The sequence below is a fragment of the Balaenoptera physalus genome, assembly GCF_965194825.1.
Source record: "Balaenoptera physalus genome assembly, chromosome: 6".
NCBI lineage: Eukaryota > Metazoa > Chordata > Mammalia > Artiodactyla > Balaenopteridae > Balaenoptera > Balaenoptera physalus.
Genome location: NC_138885.1, coordinates 81,609,371 through 81,634,830, shown reverse-complemented (window position 1 = coordinate 81,634,830; position 25,460 = coordinate 81,609,371). Strand labels below are relative to the sequence as shown.

General features: G+C 39.3%; 3 protein-coding genes and 1 long non-coding RNA gene across 4 annotated transcripts in view; 1 reads left to right on the top strand and 3 right to left on the bottom strand.

The window, feature by feature from the left end:
• The window catches only part of ANKAR (ankyrin and armadillo repeat containing), a 65,845-nt gene extending 59,408 nt beyond the window's left edge, over positions 1-6,437 (bottom strand). Inside the window, exon 1 of the mRNA XM_082466128.1 lies at positions 6,299-6,437. The gene's annotated coding sequence lies outside the window, so the exon portion shown is untranslated. The remainder of the gene's footprint in view (positions 1-6,298) is intronic.
• The window catches only part of LOC309663463, a 320,115-nt gene that overhangs the window by 150,122 nt on the left and 144,533 nt on the right, over positions 1-25,460 (top strand). The window lies entirely within an intron of this gene.
• ASNSD1 (asparagine synthetase domain containing 1) lies at positions 1,522-8,239 on the bottom strand (the record flags this gene model as incomplete). The annotated part of the gene is made up of 3 exons (XM_082467099.1): positions 1,522-3,669; positions 6,299-6,480; positions 6,776-8,239. 3 exons carry the CDS (start codon positions 8,237-8,239, stop codon positions 3,384-3,386), a joined length of 1,932 nt encoding a protein of 643 aa, XP_082323225.1. The 3' UTR covers positions 1,522-3,383.
• On the bottom strand, positions 7,971-15,775 carry ASDURF (ASNSD1 upstream open reading frame). Its single transcript, XM_082467392.1, has 4 exons — positions 15,522-15,775; positions 10,199-10,252; positions 8,992-9,067; positions 7,971-8,331 (listed from the first exon to the last, which is right to left on the bottom strand). The coding sequence occupies exons 1-4, from the start codon at positions 15,609-15,611 to the stop codon at positions 8,261-8,263; spliced, it is 291 nt and encodes a 96-aa protein (XP_082323518.1). The 5' UTR covers positions 15,612-15,775; the 3' UTR covers positions 7,971-8,260.

The window sequence follows — 25,460 nt, the reverse complement described above, 5'->3', positions numbered from 1 at the left end:
CACCCATTTTGCCCACCTCACCCCCTGCCTCTGGCAACCACCAATCTGTTCTGTTATCTATGCTTGGGTTTTTCCTTTTTTGTGTGGTTTTCCATAACCACTATTTATTGAGCATCTACTATTTGCCCAGCTCTTTATACACAATATTTCATTTAACTGGCCCCTCTGTACAGTGGTTCTCAAAATCTAGCCTGTGTTGAAATCACCTGCGGCTTGTTACGACAGATTGCTGGATCCTACCCTAGAGTTTCCGATCCAGTTGGCTGGAGTGGAGCCAGAGAATTTCCGTTTCTGAAAAAGTTATTTGCTGCTCGGCGAAATAGGCGCTGGGAGCCCCACTTTATAGATGCAGAAACGAGACTAGGAAGGTTACAGGATGGGCCTGAGGTTTCACACCTTCAGAATCAGAACCATCCCAGGTCTGTCCATCCTCAAGTTCAAGACCTATGCCCACTGGACACGGGAAAGGGGAAAGGACAAGGAAAGGGAAGAAACCAACTCTGAGATGATAGTTTGCTTGTCCAGGAGAGGGGAGCTGCGTCCACGCCGGTCCTTGGAGTATTCCCGGGGCCGAGGGCAGTGGTCGTTTTGAATGACCGGTCTCTCGTTGGGCCCGAAGCCAACGTCAGGAGCCCCGCGTGGGCGGGGGCGAGCGTAGCCACTGCAGGGAGGACTGGGAGGGACTCTCCTGAGCCAACGGCCTGGGGAGGCCTGCTCGCCGCGCGCAGCCTCCAGGCTCTCCTGGAAGCCCGGGCCTTTGCTGAAGTCCCGCCGCCCCGGCGCGTGCCGAAGCCGTTGGTACCCGGGGCCTGGGACGGCGGGGCCGCGCCGCGTGGGGGCGCTCCTGTGCTTCCGAGGGCGGGGCCTCCCGCCGGTGCCAAGGATGCTCGCCGCGGCTTAGATTCCTCCAAGGCAGATGCCCTACCCCACCCCCACCCCTCCCCTTTAGAACTCAGTCCGGACTGGGGCTCTGCGAACCGTGCATCTCTGTCATTTCCTACTTTCACTATTTGTCTACGAGAAAGCACACAAACAGAGCGGCAGAGGCGAGGGCCCCAGGCTCTGAGGTAGTCCTGAGTTAGAATCCCACCTCTATCATAATTCTTTTACTCAACAAACATTTATGGAGCGCTTGTTATGAGCCAGGCGCTGGGGACGCTGGAAAAGGGCAGCTGTAAAACCTCAAGGAGCTTACAGTTACGCAGATAATCATACAGCTGCATTTAAACAGTACCATAATGTAAGGTAATGACAGCACATGAAAGAAAGCTAACCTTCATGGGAAAGGCTGCCCTGAGGAAGTGATCTTTCAAGCTGAGCCTGATAGATGAGAAAGAGCTATCCAAGCAGAGAGTTGGAGAAGTAGCTTTCCAGGCATAGGGAACAACAGGTGATGAAGAACTGAGCTGAGGAGAAAGTTGAAATTTTTGAGAAACTGAACAAAACTGCATAGAGAACTAGAGAGATGTGGGCACAAAAATAGGATGAGGAGGTAGGTGAGGGCCAGACTATGAAGGCTGCTGAGTTAAAGATTTTGAACTTTATTCTAAGAGTTTACGCTAGATTGATGGCAGTAGAGGGCAGGTGCAGGCTTGAGTGGTGGTGGTGATCGTGATGGAGGGCTGTGGATGGGTTTGAGAAATAATGAGATGGCCTACTGGGAACAGATCGAATAGTGGCAGAGTTTAAAAAGAAGGTGGTCATCTAGGTGACACCTAAATTTCTGTCAGGAGCTATGGGGGATCAGGGCAAGATTAAGAGTTCAGTTGTACCTGTGAGAGAACCAAGTAGAGATGTCAGATGTGCCTTAGATATACAGGTCTTAGCTAAAAATGGCAGCTTGGGTTAGATGTATACATTCCGGCAGGCTTAGGGTAAATGAAGCCAGGGGAGTGGCTGAAATCACCACGGGAGAGAATAGATAATTGAGAACCCAGGATGGAGACCTGAGAAATCTAATATGTAAAGGTCAGGTGGAGAGGGTGGAGGCAGGAAAGAATACAAAAGCGAGCAGTCAGGAGAGCAGGAGGAAAGCCAAGACTGGTCACAGAAGCCAAGAGAAGAGAATGGCCAACTTCACTGGATGCTGCTCTAGGTCAAGGGAGATGAGAACTGAAACTTTCCCCTGAATTTAGCAACAGGGAGGGTTTTGGTCACTGTTTGAAGGCAGAATTTCTCTTATTCCAACCATGTCACTATCTTAGCTGCTGTGGAGGTAGTGAATATTAATAAACTTGTGATTGCTCTCCCAGATCAAGAGATGTCAAAAAGTCACTGCCTTCTTTAAGAGAGCTGCATGTTTGCACTTCTGAAGTATGAGCAATGTATGTAAATTCCTAAAATTTCTTTCCCACTATAATTAAAAGAATCAAAGTATGTCCAGATCCAGAAAGGGTGTCAGCCCTAACTGGGGATAGATCCCAAATGTGACCTTGCGTTATGGTGGTCACGACTGAATACTGTGGGTGGATGTCAGGTTGGAGTGAAGTTGAGTGACTAGGTGAAAAGGTGGAAAGGGTGAGTGTGGGTGGGAGGCAAGAGATGGTAAGTACAGGAAGATGTGGGACCAAGGATGTGCATTTTAAATTGGTATAGACTAGAACATTTTAAATGATTATACGAAGGATACTATAGAGAAGAGGCTGAAGATACTAGAAAGCCTAGTGTAAGGTTCCTGAAAGGCAGGAAGGGTTGGGATACAAAGAAGAGGTGGAGGCACAGCCTTTTTGATGGATGGATGCATATATTTCTCTTTCTAAAGGCAAGAAGGAAGAAAAGGATGAGTGCACACACAGGTAAGTTAGAACTTTTGGTGTTGGAAAGTTGAGCAGTTCTTAGCTGGATGACTTTGATTTCTCTGTGAAAAGCCGAGGTCATGAGCTGAGAATGGGGAAAAGAGAGGGAGGTTAAAGATCTGTGGGACAGGAGAATATTTAATATAGTCTTCAGAAGTTCTCAGAGGGGGACAGTGAGCTGCCTAAAGAGATGTACCACATGTCTCTCAGGAGTGTGAACCTCAAACAAATTGTTTAGCTTCTCTAAACCTTAGTTCTCTTATCTGTTAAATAACAACAGTAACAAATTGAGTTATTTCTGGATATAGCTACCATGAAGAGTCAATAAAAGCTGCCTTCTTTTAGTGCTGCTGGTGGGATATTACCATGTAAGAGTTCAAAACAATGTTAATACCACAGTTTAAAATATCCAGGTTGTTCTTTCAAGTATAATCTCTTTCTCTGGAGTATCAATTTGATTAAATTGGTTGTATTACGCTACAAAGTAAAAATTCACGTAATGAATTTTACAGCCACATTATACAATAATAAAGCAGCAGAGTATTTTTTTAAATCATCATTCAGTAAATGTTGTTACACTGTGAAATATTACGTTTTAATCTCTTTTTCAATAGAAAGGTTTTCTAAGGAAATGACTTGGAGCCTTCCACATTTATCAGATGCCTTTTCATTATTCTTTTCCATTTTTGCAATTCTGGATCCAAATTGCATGGCCCGTTTCGGCAGAAGAGCAGAGTTTGTTAGACCAAGTTCCACTGCCGCAAGACGCAAAATTAGTTTTTCACCAATTCCACGGGATAAAGTCAAGTTTGCCTTTTCCCAAACCGGTAGGGAATTTAGAAAGGAGACAACATTTTCATCCAGGAAAGGAAATCTAAAATAAAAAGTATAACTACTATTAAAGAAAAAAATCAATCTGTTGTGATTATTTCTTTTGTATTTTCTTCAGTATGCTAATATTTACAGTCTAAATTTATTTTTGAGGGCACTATTTTTCTAGATTAAAAATATTCTATCTATTTATACAATTTTATGGCTAAAATTTAATCACATTAAAAATTATTTCACAACACTTGTCTAATTTTAATACATACGCTAAAATATAAAGAAATTTTCCCTCAATAGATAAATTAAGCCTATGATGTCAAGAAATAATTTCAAATTGTTTCACAAGATATCTTTGGAGATGCCTTGAAAATAAGCACGGTCTTGAGTTAATTATTCAACCTGTGTCTGCTCTTTACTATCTAAAGATATTGAACTTTAGGGATACGAAACCAATATAGAAGGGCTCTACTCTCCTGAACTTGTGAAACATTTACTTATGGCAAAACGTTATGGTATCAAAATTGTAATTACATTTAAACTGCTTAAATGGCAACAAATTGGTGTAACAGGACAAAATATTAGATTAAAAAAAAAACTTTCTGCTCTTTTGGCTTTCCTAATTTTCTAGCAAATTCTGTTCTTTTTTTTGTTTAAAATACTCTAATCCTACCCCCTTCCTTCCCAATTCCTCAAAATGCAATACAATTACACTAGTGTTTCTATTTCATTACATTTCATTCTAACTGAAGTAGAGATCAGAAAGGGTAAAGGCATTTGTTATACAAAATATTTTATAAAAATGAATTAATTGTGAAAGCAAATTTAAATAAGAGAAGCTAATAGATTACGGATAATATGTATGGATAATATGTATGCCAAAATCCATAATAAGTAGGTTTAAATCTAGCCACTATAATGGTATTTGGTATAATACCATTTGGTATTTGGTAATGGTATAATGGTATTTGTTAAATTACAATTCTGACTTGCTGTTTTAAACATCCTTCACATCCATTTTTACCCAAGGATGTCATGGGGGCGGGGGGGGGGGTCTTTTTTTTTTTTTGGCTGCAACGTGCAGCATATAGGATCTTAGTTCCCCAACCAGGGATCAAACCCACACCTCCTGCAGTGGAAGCACGGAGTCTGAAACCACTGGACCGCCAGGGAAGTCCTGGGGGTCTTTAGAATTAACTGCTTTTCCTGAATAAAATAAATTCCCTTTTCTCTGACCTAGCTGAAATAACAGACTGAATTTCTCTTTCTCTCTCTCATACACATATACCCTTCAAAAGGAAAACATTTTACACACTTTGTATTGTGGCAGTACTTATTTCTTTATAATGAAATTTTGCAAATTATGATAATTTTACATGTCAGAACTGGCAACACAGGAATGACAAGGTAGAGACAAGAAACAATGAAGTCTCAGAGTTCGTGTATTATGATGCTCCAATTCCCAGGAAGCTTATTTGGACTCCTTGTTCTTGCATGCTCAAACCCTTGTAATAAAACCATCACTTAATAAATTAACCTACTTGAACAAATTTCTGCTTTTTATAATTAAATGAAACATCTTTTATCCTTAATGCTTTAAAAAGTTGTATTCAAGCACTTTACTATCATCAGAAATATGTTGTAGGTAAACATAAACCCCTAAGATTAAAAAAGAATATATACATGAAAGTGGCTGAAACTTTCAGATAATCTGCAACATATGACTAAACTGTGTTCAAAAAACATATGACAGAGGGGAATCCAGTACCGGAACCACCATTTAAATCAGTATGGATTTATACAGGCATACCTTGTTTTATTGTGCTTCATAGATACTGTGTTATTTTTTCTTTTTTTTACAAACTGAAAGTTTGTGGCAACCCTGCGATAAGCAAAGTCTATCGGTGGTGCCATTTTTCCAACAGTATTTGCTCATTTCACGTTTCTGTGTTACATTTCAGAAATGCTCGCAATATTTCAAAATTTTCACTATTATATTTGTTATGGTGATATGTGATCAGTGATCTCTGATGTTACCTTGTGATTGCTTTTTGTTCTGTATTTTTAAATTAAGGTATATACATTTTTTTTTTTAGACATAATGTTTCTGCATACTTAATAGACTACAGTACAGTGTGAACATAGCTTTTGTATGCACTGGGAAACCAAAAAATTCACATGACTCGCTTTTTTGCGGTGGTCTGGAACTGAATCTGCAATATCTCCAGGTATGCCTGTACATACAGAAATGTCTGTAGAGACAAAGTCAGGCTCTGTAACATTGGAGGAGAAAGCTTGGGAGTAGGACTATGCCCTTATTGGGAGGAAAGCAAACATCTGAAACAAAACAAAGCCCCTTAAACACCTTCTTCTCAGTATTTCACTACCTCAAGTTTTACAGTCTTTCACTGTAGTCTTAAAAGCAATCATGTCATTGTATCATATTTGAAAATTACTGAAAAGCCATTTCTTGGAGAATGAGTTCTGGAAAAACTGTTCCTCTGGCTCTTCTCCAGCTTTGCTTCTGACCGACTGTGTTTGTAATATAAAGCCAAGATATTGCTGCTACTGTTATTCATCTGAACAAGTCTCCAAAGAAAAAGGAACCTAAAAATCTTTTACAGTCTATTGTCTTTACAAGATTACCCCAAAACCCTCAGATAGATGATAGGAATTACCTTGCTTCTTTTCCATGATCACCAATAACTCTGTCATCACGACCAAGATTTCTAGAAGAAATTCGACCCAGTTCCATCTCGATTTCCTTATTCAGTCCTTCCAGCCCGTGTGTCTGGAAGCGGACACGATGACGAGAATAACCTGCGAGCTGCTCATCTGCACCAATTCCAGTAAGAACTACCTATAAAGGTTTAAAGAAATCCATATAAAAAATGTTATCTACTATACAGTAAGGAAAATAACTAAGATAAAAGTCAAGCTTAAAAAATGATAACCCCAAAGATAACATTTTCAGAGAAAAGCCATAAGGCAAAGTCATAAAATAGTAAAATAGGCCCGGTTTTTACAAAGTCATATACTTTGTGTTGTAGTTTAAATGCAACTGAAATACGCTATATTCTTGCAACTTAAATGCTAAAAGCTTTAAGGGTCAAAGTTAGGTCTCAGAAATCCTGAGTAGAAATACCGTGTCATACCTTTGCACTACTCTGATATGGTTTTGCTTCATCTTGGGTCACTAACCAACCAACTCCTCCAGAAGCAAACCAGACTGCACAGCCAATGCTGTCATCCAACACGGTATCCAAGGGCTGAATTAAGTGGGATATTCGAGTTCGTCTTAATCTTTGCAGTTCTTCCAGAGAAACGTTAATTTCAACAAAATTCCAAATCCGGGAAGGGTTGGCAGCTTGTAGTTCCTTTAGCCCTGCTCTTCCTGTGATTCGATCTGGTACGTTGAATTGTTCACCAGCAATAGCAGCAGCAGCAGCAGTGACATTTTTAGAGGATTCTTCAGGGGGTTTTTCACAATTATTTTTCTCTTTTCTCCCTTTTTTGTTAAAACCAGCTGGTATAGTCTTTTCCTTAGTCATGAAAGCCACATTAAGAAGATCAACTGGTTCATCTAAAGGAATATGACGGTCAGCAAGCGCTGCAATAACCATGGAATCAATTCCCCCAGAAAATAGGATTGCAACATTTGCTTTCCTATTACTAGTTTTCAAAACTTCACTTTGTGTCAGGTTTTCATCCCTAGGTAAACACAAGACACGTCTCTTGACTGCGATACTCAGGATATCAATGAACTGCTGAACTACTTCCTTCATGTGTCCATCAGTAAGAAAGACCTGAAGGGTCTCTCTTGACGGTGGGATGCTGGAAATGCTACTGCAATGGATCTCAAATGTGGCTTGTGGCAAAATCATATTTAAAGGGACAACAGGTTCTTTAAGATACAGTTTGGCTTCATTTGCTGCCACTGATACAAATGTTGGCAAATCTGCTGAAATTTGAGTTAGGCTATTAACACATTCTTTGATAACATCCTCCCTAGAGTTATATTTCCAAGGATACAATTTTAAAACAACAGATTTGGAAATGGAAGTAGACTTTAGATCAATTCTGAAAATTCCAGATGCTGGAACTTCTTGCCACTGATTGGGCACTCCAGACGTTTGGGCGCCAACTGAAGAGAGGCAGAAACTCTTGCCCAAACTACTAAAATGCCAAAGCAAGCTACGACGACCAAAAAAATCCCTACCAAACCACAAAGAATGACTAGATGCTTGATAATATATAAAAGACCAAGGACCTTGGACTTTTGAGAAGAGTGACAAAATATCAGATTCATTCTTACAAGAGGAAAGATAATTAAACATTATTTGCGTATCATTCTCTTCAGCTTCAACCTTTATTCCACTAAAGACTTCTCCATTCCACAGGAATACATTGCCTCTTTCATCTTCCACAGGCTGGGCAGTCAACACACCTCTTAAGTGAAGGACATGACCAGAAAATAAACACTGGTAGTTAATATTAGACTTTAACAACTGTTTACTACTATTGGGTCCCCGCCGTTTAAGATTACACAGTAAATCCTCTTTCAAATCTTTGTTGAAATGCTCAACAGAAAAGCTTACTGCACAACAAATGCCACACATTGCTATGTAAAATCAAGTTGACTATTTCTTGATTTTGGTCTTCTCTGAGTTTTCTATTTCTTGGTATTCTTTCCTCAGCTCATCCAATATATCTGTGGGGGAAGGGAGAAGACATACTAAGTGAAATAAAAATTCTTGAACCTTTACCTAGTAATTCAAAGGGCAAAACAGGTTATTTTCCAAGATCAAAACATATGAGTATATGTACTATGTTAGTTTGAATAATAATTTACAACAGGCTTCTAATGAAGAATGTTTAGTACTTAGGGAACTCGTTTCTGTTTGTTAAATGTTTACTTTGACCCAGGCATGGGGCTATGCACATTAAATATACATATCATTTTATTTAAATCCCGTAAGACTTTGGAGGCTCAAAGTGATTCACTCAAAACCACAAAGGTAGAAAGTGGTAGAACACTATTTCATACCTAGATCTGTCTAAAACTCTAAAGCTTACGTTAATTATTATCGCTTCCTAACACATCTTATATTTTTTTAATTTGATTTTATTTTTACTGTTGACTCATCCTTGGAAGGCTAACTTGAAAAAAACCAAACCATTGCATTAATTTTATTAACAGGTATACCACCATCCCATCTTTAGATATATGTTTAAACATTCAGATGTAGACAGATATATGTGTAAACATTCAGATGTAGACAGTATAATTTAGGCACCATCATGAATTTCTACAGAAAGCCCACAAAAGAATTTCTGTGTGTTTCTATATAATGTATCAAAAAAAACTTACTTTTGCTTTCAGAAAGCATTTCTGTTCGGTCTGCAAGAAAGAATATGTCGCTGTTCTGTTGCTGCCTATATACTTTCTGCAAAACATAATTTAGGCTAATATCATGATTTATTCTAAAAAGTAGATGTCAAAACTCTGAACCCTATTATTGCTTATTCTTGAACTTCAGTAACATGTTCAGAACAATACCTTAGCAAATACAGATAAACAAACAGAACTCACCCATTATCCAACTATCCTGAAATTGCTACCATTAACACTGAGGTAAAACTCTTTTTTCTCTGCATATACTATAATACCATTTTTCTTTAGTAATATTTCAGTTTATTTGGTCATTTAAGTATTACCAACTTTTCACCATTATAAATCAATGCTGAGATGAATGTCTTTGTACCTAAATTTTTGTGCACTCTCATGATACTTTCCTAGGTATCAATTCTTATAAATAGAACAGCTGGATCAAAGTGTTACATAGCTTTAAGACTTTGATACATTATGCCAATTTGCCCTCTAGAAAGTTTGTATCAATTGTACCTTACCTGCTAATATTCCCCTTATCAGAAATGTCTAACATGTCAGTTATCAAGTAATCTCTACAATGCTTTAAAGGGCTCAAATCATTTAACTTTAAAATATATGTTTTGGCAGTATAACGACCCATGAAACAGTAGCTTGCTTGTTTGTGAATACACTAATGGAAATGGAGTTAAATAACCATGTTAAAGATTTGGAAGTTTTGAGTAAAAAAACCTGGGGTGGGGGGGGGAAGGAAGGGGAAGCATTTATCTTTTTTTTTTTTAAACAATTATTCACATTCACTTGAATAGTTTCTACTCTTCTCAATAGATTTAAAGTTCATTTATTTCAAAAGAAAACACCAATTCAAGTATAAAATAAATACCATTAGTGACTATGGCTCCAAGATAACATAGTACAATTAGTATCATTTGGTTCAACGGTAATGTCAATTGCATATGATGGGGAAAAGATTATCAACAGCTATGGTTAATATGTAGATATCTATATATGATATATATTAAAAAATCATGGACACTTCACTTTTGCAATTTAACTAAAGAGATGCTGAAACCTTGTAAATTTTAATATAATATGAATCTTATATGTAGTTCTTGTAACTTTTGTATATAGTTAATAAGATATAATCAAACCCTCCCACATACTGTTCGGAATAACTCTAATAACTCACCCTGTTCTTCTTCAGGTTAGAAAGTTCATCCACAACAATTTTTTGTTCTTTGATCTATTAAATAAGAAAACATTCTTAAATCAGAGGTTATCAAAGTATGCTCAGTGAGGGCCCTTTAAAATTAAAGACATGGGATAAGTATTGATTGTCCAAATGGGCAGTCTGTGAATATATAGATTCTTTTCAACAGCAGCTGTGTGGAAGTGCAGGTGGGGGAAAGCTGAGGGAAGAAACAGTGATTAGACTTACAAAGTGTTAGACGGCTCACTGAGCCAAGACAGGGTGTTGGTAACCAGCATTCATATTCAGGCAAGAGCCATAGTTACTAAGTAAGATTTACATCTTTTATTTAAAATAGAGAATGTACCAAAAAAAAAAAAAAAAAAAAAGACAGTATGCACCAAAACCCAAAAGTAATACCAAGTTTTCAATGATTTCTTTTAAATTATATTTTAGCTTTAAAAAAAAAAAAACCAAATGGAATGAAGAGTGGGTTACTCCCCCACCCCATTCCCATGCTTTTCATGATTTATGTACTAAATGGTACAGCCAGACATTCAGAGGAAGCAAGTAGCAGTAAGTGCCCTACCTGGGGTAGTATGACCCAACACTTTCCATCTTTGCTTTACATCTCAAAGGTTAGCACAGGGCTGGCACTGTCAACTAGGTCTCACTTTGTATTAGTAGAAGAGGGCTCAACTAAGTGGAAACTAAGTTTCTTTTAACTCTTTTCAGTAATGGTAGCTATATTGTGAACATGACTGATTACATAGTATCACTAGAGCCTCTAAAAGCATATTTTATAATTTTGGCCTACCTGGGAAGCCTCAAGGATCTGTCATACATCAGTATAAGTGGCATGCTATGGTAGTAATCAGAGTGGGCTGTGTGTGGTTTGAAAATTCATTCCTCACAGATGTGTACCCTCCTGCTCTCCAGCTGACGGTCACTGTAGTAACTGACTAGAGAATGAGTTGAATTCCAAGATTGAATTTGTACAACCCCCTTGAAGCTTACGTTTGAACAGCACTTTCCCATTCATTTTAGGAATGGCAGGTATACTTTAGTACTTCAGACAAGGAAACTGTGATAGAGGGATTAGAGACTTGCCCAAGATGCCACTGTCAGTTTGGGACAGAACCAAAGTATTATCTAGGACATCTATTACCTCAAAGGCTATAGCCATCCTCATCTCAAATTTATTTTTAAAGGTGTTTTTTTTTTTTTTTCCTCCTGCTTATGGCAGTTAAGATTTATATTATACTGGCTCCCTTTTGGGGGGGGGAGGGGCAGAAGAGTGATAATCAGATACCTGTTTCAGGAACGTAGCTCTGGCCAAAGTGAAGGACATACTGGAAGAAGGTAACAATGGATGAGGAGAGGCCAATTAGGAAACCTTTGCAGGATTCCCTACGGTAGATGAAAGTGGCTGGTTTAGGATGGTTAAGAGTGTACACGGTGATAAAGGGACATATTTCATATGGGCCTCAAAAATAAAACTGATAGGACTTCCTGATGTACATAAAGGTTGGCTCCCACGTTACTGGCATGGACAACTGGATGGATGGTGGTGACATTTTCTGAGACAGAGAATACAGGCAGCAGATCTAAGGTGAGTAGTATTTTTAAAAGTATTAAAAGAGCACACAGAAAAAAACTAAAGCAGGCTCCAGAAAAAAACCAAACCAGGCTCCTCCTCCTTAGGGAGGATGCCCACACCCTTTCTCTCTGGGTGTGCATCGCTGCCTTGCTTCTATCTTAACTAAACAAACTTTCTCTGTGTGCTCTCCCACTTGTTGTGCTATGTCTCTAATAATAAACTTTGTACCTATTTTTATAGTTTTGCCTCCGTGAGAAACGCATTTTTCACTGGGGGCAAGAGCCAGGGATTGTGGTGGCCAGGATTCCTGGTTTTCATCCAGGCTCCCCAGGTTCAATTCCTGGGCAGGGAATTAAGATCTTGCTTCATGCCATCACTCACTGCTGCCTCTCCGAGATCAGATGGTGCCGAAACCTGGGAGTTAAAAGAGATAAAGAAGCTCTTCTCCTCAAGTTATTTATGGTTTACAACAATTTGGTAATTTACACCTGTGGGTAAAATTAAAACATTTATCTTTCTCTCTACCCGCTCCCTCCTGAGATTGGAAACTCTTAGGTTCCCAGCAGCATTATCAGCTCTCTACGCTGGGGACAATTAAATCATACTAAGGATAATCAGTCTAGTTACACTAAAAAATTGGGGCAAATGCCTTACGAACAATGCCAGTATATAATTTCCCTGAAAGATAAGGATTGGTACAGAACAGACTAAGTCAGATAACCTGGGTATATACTGGGCAACACCTAATGGAAGTTCTTGACTTAAATTCTTACTTATGACCTTACTAGTACTGCTAGCTATATTGTTTTCTATATTGCCTGTTTTACAAAATTGCTGCTAATTACATTACCAACTGTGTGACTGAGCCTCTGGTAAAATGATGATACATAGCTCCATATGAGATCGATGATTGTAACAGTGTAACTCTAAATATGGGAAGAAGCAACAAGAGGGAATATTTACCTGGACCATAAGGGATTAGTAAGACAGGTGGTCCAGAGGTTTTTGGCTACTGTTAACAGGGCCTAGTCCAGTAACACCACATTGAGTGGCCTGTCAACGAAATCTTTGCCAGACCCGGGAATGAGCATTCCTAGCACCATGGGACGAAATGGTCATGAAATGCCTCCCAAACCACGGTTAAACTTATGTCCATGAAGGGGCCCTGCCGACTGCTAACTGACACCTGCCATCTACCTCTACAAGGACTAAATCATGGCCACTGCAGTTGCTGACCTTCAACACCCCCTGAAAGGAGTTCAGGGTGGAAATGAGGCACTCTGGGGGACTTCCCTGGTGGCGCAGTGGTTAAGAATCCACCTGCCAATGCAGGGGACATGGGTTCAACCCCTGGTCTGGGAAGATCCCACATGCCGCAGAGCAACTAAGCCCGTGCACCACAACTACTGAGCCTGCGCTCTACAGCCCACGAGCCACAACTACTGAGCCTGTGTGCTGCAACTACCGAAGCCCGGGAGCCTAGAGCCCGTGCTCCGCAACAAGAGAAGCCACTGCAGTGAGAAGCCTGTGCACCGCAACAAAGAGTAGCCCCCACTCGCCGCAACTAGAGAAAGCCCGCGCGCAGCAACGAAGACCCAACACAGCCAAAAATAAATAAATAAATAAATAAATTTTTTTAAAAAAGAAAAAGAAGTGGGGCACTCTGTGCTCTGGGAAAAACTGGTAGGACAGCCCTTCAGATAGTCAGATATTTTCAGAAAAAGATTTTATGAGCCCAAATTCTTACATCTTCTCATACCTAGGAAAACACTAACATCATTAATGGTAACATCTGCTTTGGCTATTAAGGAGAAAATTTTCAGACCAATAACACCTGTTATCTATGTGTTAATACCACATTAAAAGTTAAAACCTACTTAAATGAAACTAGACAACTGGCTACCTGGCTACAAGTCACCCCAAAGCGTCAGGTCCAGACTGGGTTTCAGGCTTTATCTCCTGAAAAGAAATGAGATCTATTTTGTCTATTAACGTTCAGGTTGTCACTCCTCCAACTACTCCTAACTAGGTCTGTCACACCTACTTCAATAACACTGGATTAGTAGAAAAAGACATCAAAAAATTATATGACCGTGCTCAATGGCTTCATTCCTTTGGACAGGGTAACCCAAGCGCTGACACTATCTGGACTACAGTTAAAGTAATGCGGCCAAATGTAACCTGGTTCTTACTCCTGCTTGGGCCCCTGGTTACAACAATTCTACTGATCTTTGGCCCCTGCCTTTTGTTAATCAACTTGTCTAGTTTGTTCTTTCTAAGGACACAACGGTTTCCCAGACAAGATGAGGTGATGCAGATTCCAGCCACTCCTTGGAATAACAACAGAAGTCACCCTGGGCCCCTTAATGAGACGAGAGCTCTGTGATCCCAACTAGGTAGGGTCTATGAGCCCCATGCCAGCATTTAGAAGCTGCAGAAGACAGACCTTTGCCCTTCATCTTCCCAATAAAGATTTATTGGGGTTCACATCTCTCAGCGGGGATTTGAGGCAGGAGATAGATGGGCTCCAGGCTAGACATTTACAACTGGCCTCCTGTTCACACTTCCTGGGGTGAGAAGAAGATGGGCTCCAGGCCGGACATTCATTACCAGCTCCCTGTTTACATTTCCTGAAGCAAGAGACAAACGGGCTCCAGGACTACATATTTATGACCGGACTCTTGTCTATATTTCGAGATCTGCACCTCGATATAAAAACCAGCAACAGAAATAGAGTAAATAACCGGACATTGGACATTTTTATGGCAGGAACAGAGTGGGACTAAACCCTGTGAAAAGATCAAGAGGTCATACATTTCCCATCCTTGGGGCAAGGGAAACATTGCACGTGCGCAGAAAGGCTCCTTGGGGGTCCAAAAGGAGGGGGCACCACCCCATAATATGTGATGGCCGTCCCACAGGCCTCTGGGCTGTAATCCATGTTGGAAAAAAGTTGCGCACGCATGTTGGGGAGGATCCTAGGGCAGGTCAGGTGTGGAAAAAGAAACCAGATAATGGGCCAAAGGTAAACAAAGACCTGGAAGAACTGCCCTATATAAACGACTTCACCACCTCTTTACTGCACTCCTCCTCATTGCTCTCCGGGTGTGCATCTCTGCCTTGCCTCTATGTTATCTATTCTCTGTGTGCTCTCCCACTTGTTGTTGTGCTATGTCTCTAATAATAAACTTTGTACCTGTTTTGTTTTTTGTTTTTAAAGAAAAAAAGCAACTATGAATCTCAAAGACGTGCTGAGTAAGAGACGCATGCGCTATGATTTCATCTACATGATGTTCTGGAAAGGATAAAACTGTCGTGATGCAAAGCAAATCAGGGGTTGCCCGAGGTTCTGGGTTGGGGAGAGCACAGCTATAAAGGGAGTCTTTTGGGGTCATGGAACTGTTCTGTATCCCAATTGTGGTGGTGGTCGCACAAATTTACACATGTGTTAAATTTAGAGAAAAGAAAAAAGGGTCAAATTTTACTGTACGATAATTTTTAAAATAAAACTTTAAAAAATTCACAATTTGAAAAACAAAACAACTAAACCCCCGCCCTACTGTCATCTGGGTCTAATATTGGGGCAAGTTTCAAGGTCTCCCTTTAACTGTAGCTGTCAAAGCAGCGGGACAAAACTGAGACCGGACCACTCGGCCGCCGTGTGGGGGGCGAGCGGCGCCCCGTCCCGAGCCTGGGGGCCTTGTCACCTCGTCCCACACTCACCTTGTTGCTGAGATCTTCCTTGTGCTGGGTCGAGTTGTCGGTAGGGACCAGCCCGGAGCCGTCCTCGGGTCGCGCACCTCGGCTAGGCATCTCCACGGAGCGTCAAATATGCAGGATGTGCAGCCCGGAGAACGTTCTAGCGGCTCCCAGTCCACAGCCCCAGCACGTCTGAGCTCCCAGCGGCTCCATCCCCTCCCTTTCCCTTTTCCGTGAGTCCTACCAATGGCGTCTGCGCACTCACTCTTACGTCTGCGCGCTCACTCTCTTACGCCTGCCCGCTCACTCTCTTGCGCCTGCGCGCTCACACTCTCTTACGCCTGCGCGCTCACTCTCTTACGCCTGCGCGCTCACTGTCCCTCTTACGCCTGCGCGCTCACTCTCTTACGCCTGCGCGCCCACTCTCTCGTACGCCTGCGCAGTCCGGATCGGGCCTGGGAGCAGTTGCACGCGTGCGCACAAATGATTAGTGAGCACGTGAGCAGAGCCTGGTTGTGAAATCTGAGAGGTTCCTGAACGGTCCCCTAGTGGATGGGGTGTTAAAACGCTCGTCACCACGTGGCATCCGGTAGACTGTGAGTTATATGCGCCCCCCAGTGGTAAATATAAAGAATAGAAGCGCTGTAGAAATACCGCTTAATATTTATTATTTAGGCAAGAATATGAAGCCAGGCACAAATTTAAGAGATACGTTGTTGGCAATGGAACTGTGTGTGGCAATGGAACTGTGCAGACTAGGTAAAGTTTTTGTTAACTTGTTATTAAGGTTAAAAGATAAATACAGGATTCCCAGGTAAAAATGAATTGCAGGTAAATGAATAAATTTTTAGTGTAAGTATGTCCCATGCAATATTTGCAATATCTCACTCCTATGAGAAAAATTATCCAAAACTTGGAAATAGGCAAGAATTTACCAAGGTGTTCTTTCATAGCTTTGCTGAGCTTGACTTTATGTTGACTGGGCTATTTTATAATTCTATAGGGGCGGGGGGTGGGTAACAGGTAGATTTTTGTCTGGCAGATATGCAGTAATTTCTATCTGATACACCAGATAACCCCACACGTTGTGACTTATTGTTCTGTAAGATATTTAACAGTTTTGCATCTAACTCTGCAATCCTACCCTAATTTTTAAAATGAATATATGTCTACTTTCTCATGTACTTTTAGAATTGGTTTTAGCATCTTACTTGTTCGCTCATTAATTAATGAGTTGAATAAAACTTTGACAAATGTTCATTTTATATTTGCACAGGAGAGATGGTTTTCTGTTTTTGAAAATTATACTTTAACGTAGGAAATCTCAAGTTTCCACAGAGATGCTCAAGTGAACTCATGTGATGGAGCCAAACTTTATGGCTAAGGAAGTGTACCTCATGGGTTGTTTAAACCCAGGAATATCTTTTATTGGCTCTTAGAGTAAATCCAAAGCAGTTATAGAACTAACCACTGTCTGTTTTTTCTTTTTACTGATTTTTAAAAAAAAAATTTGTTTTTGTTTCTGATTTATGCATAGATAAGTTATTCTGCATTGGCAGCAATGATTGAGAATTTGGTTTTATGGCCTAACCATTTGGTGATACCTGTTGAATGATGGCTATCTAGTCTCTATTAGAAGTGAGATGACAAAGAATCCAGGTTTTTAGTCTTTTCATTTGTCCTTTGTGAGCTCAGATGGATTAAGAATGTTGTGCCCACTGGGAAGAACAGCTTTTTGAGATCTGAACTGGTTTTTGTCTGTCTATGTTTACTTTCAACCTGGGGTTGAGGTTGTAAAGCTGAAGCTATAAGCTTTCTAAGTGTCTGTGTCTATAATTTATAACAGCCTTTATATTTTGCTGAGTAAAAGTAAAATGTTTTCCTACTCTGTAGGGTATTAATAAATTCCATTGTAATGCCTCTTAAATTAAAGGAACTTTGTTCTGATTGGTCTACAGACGTACATATGCACTTGCATAAATTCCCCAAATTAAAAAAAAAAAAAAAAAGCCCAGAATTTCTAATGCTTTAAGTGTGCTAAACTTAAACAAAAAAGTCCTTCTTACAAAAACTACTAGCTTAGAAACATTTGAAGAATCCAAGTTTATATAATTAAGGTGAGTCTTTGGAGAAATCAGCCTGGATTAATAATTTTGGTTTAAGAAAAGAAGGCAAGTATATGTCTTTTCTCTGATTTATCAATGTTAAGTAAAATAAATACACATTTTAAGAATAACATGTAGATTTGTTTTCTCATGAAGAGATTAGCTAATCTGAACTTCCTAAACTACTTATATTGATTTACTTATTAAATAAACTAGCATTATTGCTAGAAAATATTTAAGGTTATGAAAAATGTTAATTTGTGTTCACTAAAGTAACTTAAGACAAACTTTTTATATCAACAGTAATTATGTTTTATACTCTGTAAATTTAAATATAATTCCAAAGTCCTTAGGTAACTTAAAACCCTAAGATAATATTAAATTAATTATTAATTAATCATTAGATAACTAGATTATTTTAAAAGTTGAATACTGAAACACTGATTAATAAAAGCATGATTTTAAGTTTATATACTTTTGCTTCTTGCTTTTGTATACTATAGAATGGCTATCCTTTTGGGTCATGTTAATATACATGTTCATTTTTGCCACTTTCAGAAGGTGTGAAAGGAATGTGTGTGGCTGTAGACACTTGTGTTATGTGGACTTATAAGATTTATTCATCTGCTAAAATGCTTGCATATGACAGTTCTCAATAATCTACCTCCAGTTTTCCTATGAAACAGAACTTATTAAATTGGTTAAGAGTTATAATTAATATGGGAGCTAAGACCACATTAAGGGCAGGAATAAGAGAGCATGTAAGGTAATGGAATGAATCTTGTTTTGAAAGGAAAAAGAGAGTCCTAAGGTGTCACTTTATTCAGAATATGAGAGAACACAGTGAAAGACAAAAACCTGAGGAAGTATAGCAAGTTGGAGAAGGTTTGATGAAAGTGGATCTTATTTGCCTTGGTTTGTAATACCAGGCCCCGAAAGGAAATTTTGAAATATGCTAAAATTTTGGCAAAGTACATTCAGTTTTGAAGTCCTATTCTCAAGATAATTATTTTTTAAAAATGTTACTGCCAAATTTTATGTTAATTAAAAACTAAAATTTGGCATTCTCTTAACCCACCTCCTGGCTCCATTTTCCAAAACCTTTAGGATTCACTACAATTGATCTGGTGGGAACCTAGGAACATGCCTCTCCTGACACTGACACATGGGATGTCTTCTTAATTAGTGTTTGGAGGTGATGGGGAGGCTTATCTGTAAAGCTAAAGAGAATGAACTTCCCAGTGTATTAGTCTTCTTTGTACCTCACCTTCTATGGCAGTGTCTGGCAGAGTGGGAGCTGTGGTTAATCCCTGAGTTGACTCTGACCCACAGTTGTTTCCCTACTGAGTAACCAGAAACACTGCTGATTGGGCTACAGTTGTTCACCCCCCTTTGGGAGGGGTGGTGTTGGGAGAGCTGCTGCTTATCGCTCTGCTCTGGTTCTGATGTTTCTCTTTATTTATTGAGGCCACCCAAGATGACATAATACTAAACAATACAGTGATAATCATACTAGTATGGTGATAAAATGTTTTCAAAGTTCTTTCACATTTTGTCTTGTTTTTGTCATGTTTATCCAATTGCTTCTATATCCCCTCCTCAGTTGCTGTAACTTCTGTGTTGCTTAAAGTCACACTTCAGGGTTACTTGGTATCATTTGTCTTGCCTGACTGGTTCAGGGCTGCCTGGAGCCCGGGATACGAATAGCTAGGCTGTTCTTCCTTCTTTCATGCATCTTTCACTTAAGTCCATTGCCGTTGTGTATCCTACTTCATAGGATAATTTCATATTTAGTAATGCTATTTATACTCTTCCTCTGATGCTACATTCTTAACATATTTCATTCTGTTTAATAATACATAGTTCAATATTGACCATTTTGTAAAAGTGATGTGTATTATTAGCTTGGCTTCCGAGGTTTTGAAGAAATAATATCCCAAACACTGTTTTCCCTTGCTTACTCAGTGTAATCTAACACAGATTTATTTCTAGCCACATAAGTCAGTCTCCGTCTGGTCTCCCAAATAAGGTGCGGAATAGTGCTGTGGTCCCCAAATAACAATTAGTAGAAGGGTGACGTTCTTACTATATAAAAGCATCTGAAAGACTTGTTCAGTTACATACTGATTTCTCAGTCCTTTTCACAGATTTACTAAATCAAATCTTTGTGGCTGGGACATGGTTGTCTGCTGCATAACAAAGTGCTTACCATTTACCCTATAACCAGAATGTCTGGGTTTGAATTTTGGCTTCTACATACGTTAGGTGTGTGACTTTGGGTAAGTCATTAAACTTCTCAAGCCTGTTTCCTAATCTGTAAAATGAGAGTAATAATGGTGCCTAGCTCAAAGGGTTGTTGTGAGGATTAAATGAGTTAATATTTGTAGAGTGTTTTTTTTTAACAGTTTCAGGCACATAGTCAGCAGTATCTAAGTGTGTGTTAAATAAGTAAATCAGAAGTTCCCCCAGATGATTTTAACACAAGCAAGGTTTATGAACCAATGGAATGGAAAGAGCCAGGCTCTGAAATGCTTGACCCATTTCTCATTGAAGATATACCCTCTCTTCTACTTCCAGTGATTCTCAGCTGGGCTAGGACTGTCCCCAGCTGAGGCTTTCGAAAATATGTGGAGGCACATTTGGTTGTCACAATATTTGGATGGTTCTGTTAACTCTGACGGGGACAGAAATAACTGGGAGCCAGTCGAAAAGAGATGGACTGAGCCACAGACTCTAAGAAGCCCAGACTAGCAGGCCGAAGAGCAGTCTCAGGGAGCGGATGAAGGCACTGGGAATCCTGTGGGGTGGGAAGAGGGACGGCCTCTAGGACCAAATCACAAGGAGGTGAAATCCAGGGAGAGGTAATACTGCAATCTAAGCAGGTAATTTGCACCGGGAATTCTGTCAGAAGATGATGGCCCGAGATATTTGTAAGCAGCCTCTAGGATCTGAAAGGGGGACGATGGGGTCTTTATCACGCAGGCATTGGCGGGACGCAGCGACTTAGTTCTAGTAAGGAAGTGAATGCATCAGGTTGATCTTGGTCCCTCAAGGGAAATAGCTGAGTCTCCAGGCACTGGGCTGGGGATGAGTCAACCTTTACTACCTGACATAAGATTGGTTATGAAGTTTCGCTTCAGCTGTGGAATGTGGAGATCAGGTGCTCCTGGCTCCTACAGACAACATCACTTTGGGGCTTTTCTGCAGGGTAGGGATTAGGATGAGGTTAATGAGGACCTAGGGTGCAAAATTTAAAGAGGCACTCCTTCTCAGGGTGCTGCAAGTGAGTGCCTCTTTAAATTTTCCACCCTAGGTGCCTCATATACCGCACCCTAGTCTCAAACCCGCTCTTATACCAACTGGATTTGAAGGCTTCATTGTTGGTGGGTCTGTCTTACAATGTAGTGCCCAGTGTGGCTCGTGAATGACACCAGTGAAAGATGCTTCCTATGCTGCCCTGCCTAGTGTATCTTTACATGCCCAACAACTATGTAAAAGGTTGATCAAAATTAGCAGCTTCTATAACTTCTGCCATGCAGGTGCCGTAGTCCACCTACTTTCCCAAAGATTAAGGACATGTTTAAAAAGTCTTGGTCTACATTATTTATTATTATTATTTTTTACATTTTAGTTTTTTATTTTATTTTATTTTTTAAAATTTTGGTTGTGCCAGGTCTTAGTTGTGGCTCTCCGGCTCCTTCATTGTGGTATGCGAACTCTTAGTTGCGGCATGCATGTGGGATCTAGTTCCCTGACCAGGGATCAAACCCGGGCCCCCTGCACTGGGAGTGCAGAATCTTAACCGCTGCACCACCAGGGAAGTCCCTGGTCTACATTACTGAAGAAGCAAAATTAAACATAGCCGTATCTGTGAGTTAGTTCGCAGTGAATGACTGAGTTAAATAAAAGAGTTATGAAATTTTTAATGCCTGAAGAGTTGCAAATAGTGATTAGGCCTTTACTGTTACCAAATTTGCATTTCGATGCTTTTAAAGCATGCAGAAATGTGTCCACCTGAGTGAATCAAAAGAAACAAAGTCTAAATGATGTATCAATGATAAATATTTATACATTCAGATAATGTTTTTCTTTATAGAATGCCCTCATTATAATGCAGAATTCTTCATAGCTGGGTATTTTGACTCCACTCTGATTTTCACTCTTACAAAGCTGTTAAGCAAAATCTGTTTATGGCAACAACACAACTTTGCCTTTGTATCTTTTTTTCCTTTGTGAAGCACAAGTCAGGAAAATACTACAAGTATTAGCACAGTGTAAACAAGCAAGTTTGTTCAGTTTACCTGCATTTATTTGCCTGTAGGTTCTGTGGTTCTGGTGTTAAAAGTATTGCTATAGAGTAGTTATTGGCTTGCCCTAGTGAAACAAAACAAAACAGCACACAGATATGTGTCTGAACCTCTTGATGATTTTGTAATGGAAGTTGAGTGTCCAAGGAAGGCTGAGATTAAATTCTGGATGACCAAAGCCAAACCCACTGCTGGTTTAATGTTATCAATGTAGGTTTGTGTGATTGAGGCCTCTTGAAAGAAGGTTCATGGATGGCTTTTGCAGAAGAAAGAATATTGTACAGGGCAGGGAAAGAGGGAGGAAATGAAAGAGTAAGAGGAATGTCGGGCAGTTAAAACTCTTGCGAGACTATTTTGTTAAAAAAAGAAACTGGAAATTGGGACTTCCCTGGCAGTCCAGTGGTTAAGACTCCACGTTTCCACTGTAGGGGACACGGGTTCAATCCCTGGTCTAGGAACTAAGATCCCACATGCCGCAGGGTGTGGCCAAAAAAAAACCAAACTGGAAATTATGATTATACTACTGCTATAATTATGATTTTTACTTAGAGTCAGGTAAATGAAAACAAAACTTAACTAGGTAAAGAGTTCTCCATGACTTTAAACCTATAATTGAAAATTGAAGTTTTCTTCTTCAAGATACATGGTTTAATTAAAGTTAAACTTTAATTAAAACTATTTAAACTTTTATCTAGGAATAAAAATTTCTATCATGAGACCACAAGACTCTGAACCATTTTTTCATCTATTCAGTTAAGGAATTATTTTATTAATAAATTTTGTTGTTTTTAAAAAACAAAATATTTATGAATTTTCTAAGCATAGTAACTAAAATATTACATCCCTTGTGATATTTGAAGAAGGTTACATGTTAAGAGAAGAACAGCAAAGGAACTGGTGGGAAAGTGGTGTCCTTACTGGGAACCAAATATACCTGAAATCAGCTATCTGAAGCTGGTGTAATATTTTATAGCCCTTTAATAGAGTGATAAGCTCTGTTTCTTTTTTCTCTCTCTTTTTAAATTGAAGTATAATTGACTTACAATACCATACTAGTCTTGGGTGTATAATATAGTGATTCAACATTTTCGTGTATTATGAAGTGATCACTGTGACAAGTCTAGTTACCACCTGTCACCACACAAAGGTATTACAATATTGTTGACTACGTTCCTATGCTGCACATTACATCCCCATGACTTACTTATTTTATAGCTGGAAGTTTGTACCTGTTAATAATCTCTCTCACTTATTTCCTGTATCTCCCCACCAACCACCCCCGTGACAACCACCCGTTTATTCTCTGTCTATGAGTCTGTTTCTGTTTTGTTATGTTTGTTTGTTTTGTGGTTTAGATTCCACATATAAATGAGATGATACAGTATTTCTCTTTCTCTGACTTATTTCACTTAGCAAAATACCCTCTAGGTCCACCCATGTTGTTGCAAATGGCAAGATTTCATTCTTTTTTATGGCTGAGTAATATTCCATTGTGTATGTATACCACATCTTCTGTATCCATTCATGTTTTGACGGACACTTAGTCTGCTTCCGTATCTTGACTATTGTAAATAATGCTGCAATGAGCATAGGGGTGCACATTTTGTCAAATTAGTGTTTTTGTTTTCTTTGGAAAATACCCAGAAGTGGAAAAGCTGAATCATATGGCAGTTCTATTTTTAATTTTTTGAGGAACCTCCATGCTGCTTTCCATAGTGGCTGCACCAATTTACATTTCCACTGACAGTGCATGAAGTTTCCCTTTTCTCCACATCCCTGCCAACACTTGTTATCTGTTGCTTTTTGATAAGAGCCATTCTGACAGGTGTGAGGTGATATCTCATTGTAGTTTTGATTTGCATTTCCCTGATGATTAGTGATGTTGAGCATCTTTTCATGTGTTAGTTGGCCATCTGTATGTCTTTTTTGGAAAAATGTCTACTCAGGTCCTCTGCCCATTTTTTAAAAAAATATTTATTCATTTATTTATTTATTTTGGTTGTGCTGGGTCTTAGTTGTGGCAGGTGGGCTCCTTAGTTGCGGCTCACAGGCTCCTTAGTTGCAGCTCACTGGCTCCTTAGTTGTGACATGTGAACTCTTAGTTGTGGCATGTGTGTGGGATCTAGTTCCCTGACCAGGGATTGAACCCGGGCCCCCTGCCTTGGGAGCACAGAGTCTTAACTTAACCACTGTGCCACCAAGGAAGTCCCTGCTCTGCCCATTTTTTAATTGCTTTTTTTTTTGAGTTGTATGAGTTTTTTATATATGTTGGATATTAACCCCTTATTGGATATATCATTTGCAAATATCTTCTCCCATTTCGTAAGCAGCTTTTTTGTTTCATTGATAGTTTTCTTTGCTGTGCAAAAGCTTTTTAGTTTGATGTAGTCCCATTTGTTTATTTTTTGCTTTTGTTTCCCTTGCCTGAGGAGACAGAGCCAAAAAAACATATTGCTAAGATCGATGTCAAGGAGCATACTGCCTATGTTTTCTTCTCAGAGTTTTATGGTTTCAGGTCTTACATTTAAGTCTTTCATCCATTTTGAGTTTGTTTTCTTATGTGGTGTGGGAAAGTAATACAGTTTGATTCTTTTGCATATAACTGTCCAGTTATCCCAAATACCATTTATTGAAGTTCTGCTTCTGAACTCTACAGTATCAAATTTTTTTCTTTACTCTTTATGCCTAGCTATTCTTAATTCTAAAATTAGAATTTTTGATCAAAGGGCCTCATCATAAAGTTTATATAATCCCTATTGATAAACTAAATAAAATGCAATAGCAGCAAAAAAAATCCCATAACATTTCATTGTTTCCTCCTCCATGTAGTTAGGAAATTATTCTACCCCCCAGGATAAGTAAATTCTAGTCTTAAAAAATGTGAAATCCTAACTTCTAAATCTGAGATAGGTCTAATTCACTGTGTAACCTTGAGCAAGTTTCAAGAGCTCTATGCCTCAGTTACCTCATCTGCAAAATAAGGATAATAAGCACCTGCATTATAAGAATGTTATGATGCTCCCTAAAGGATTACTTAAACACAGCTAGGATAAAAAGAAGAAACATAAATTAACTTTGAAACACCCTTGGATATAGAATACTCAAACAGAAGTTACTAATAAACTTTCCAGGAATCAGAGTTTTAAAAGCTGTTCTATAATTGGAGACCCAGTTCATCTCTAAGGACACAGTCTTGCATTTCACATAGAAAGAATATTTTTATAATATCTCAATTATATTATATATTTAGAATATATAGGATATATATCAAACATTCCAATTTATCATTGCTGGTATGTAGAAATATGATTGATTTATAGATTGATCTTGTGCCTTGTGACCTTACTAAACTCACTTACTAGTTTTAGTAACTTTCTTGTAGATACTTCAGGATTTTCTATGCAGAAAATTAGTTGTCTATGAATAGACAGTTCCCCCCTCGCTTCCTTCCTCCCTCTCTCCCTTCCTCTCACTCTCCCTCCCTCCTTCCCTCCTTCCTCTCTGTCTCTTGCTTTCTTGCTTTCTTTCTCCAGTTTGTGAGGATTAGAGAT

Bases quoted from the DNA above. Each gene is read 5' to 3' on its own strand.
- ASDURF (XM_082467392.1), bottom strand. From the start codon at position 15,611: ATGCCTAGCCGAGGTGCGCGACCCGAGGACGGCTCCGGGCTGGTCCCT. The intron at 9,068-10,198 runs GTGAGTTATTAG...TATGTTTTGCAG, and splicing joins CTAACCTGAAGAAGAACAGG to AAAGTATATAGGCAGCAACA. The intron at 8,332-8,991 runs GTAAGTTTTTTT...CTTCCCCCACAG, and splicing joins AATGCTTTCTGAAAGCAAAA to ATATATTGGATGAGCTGAGG.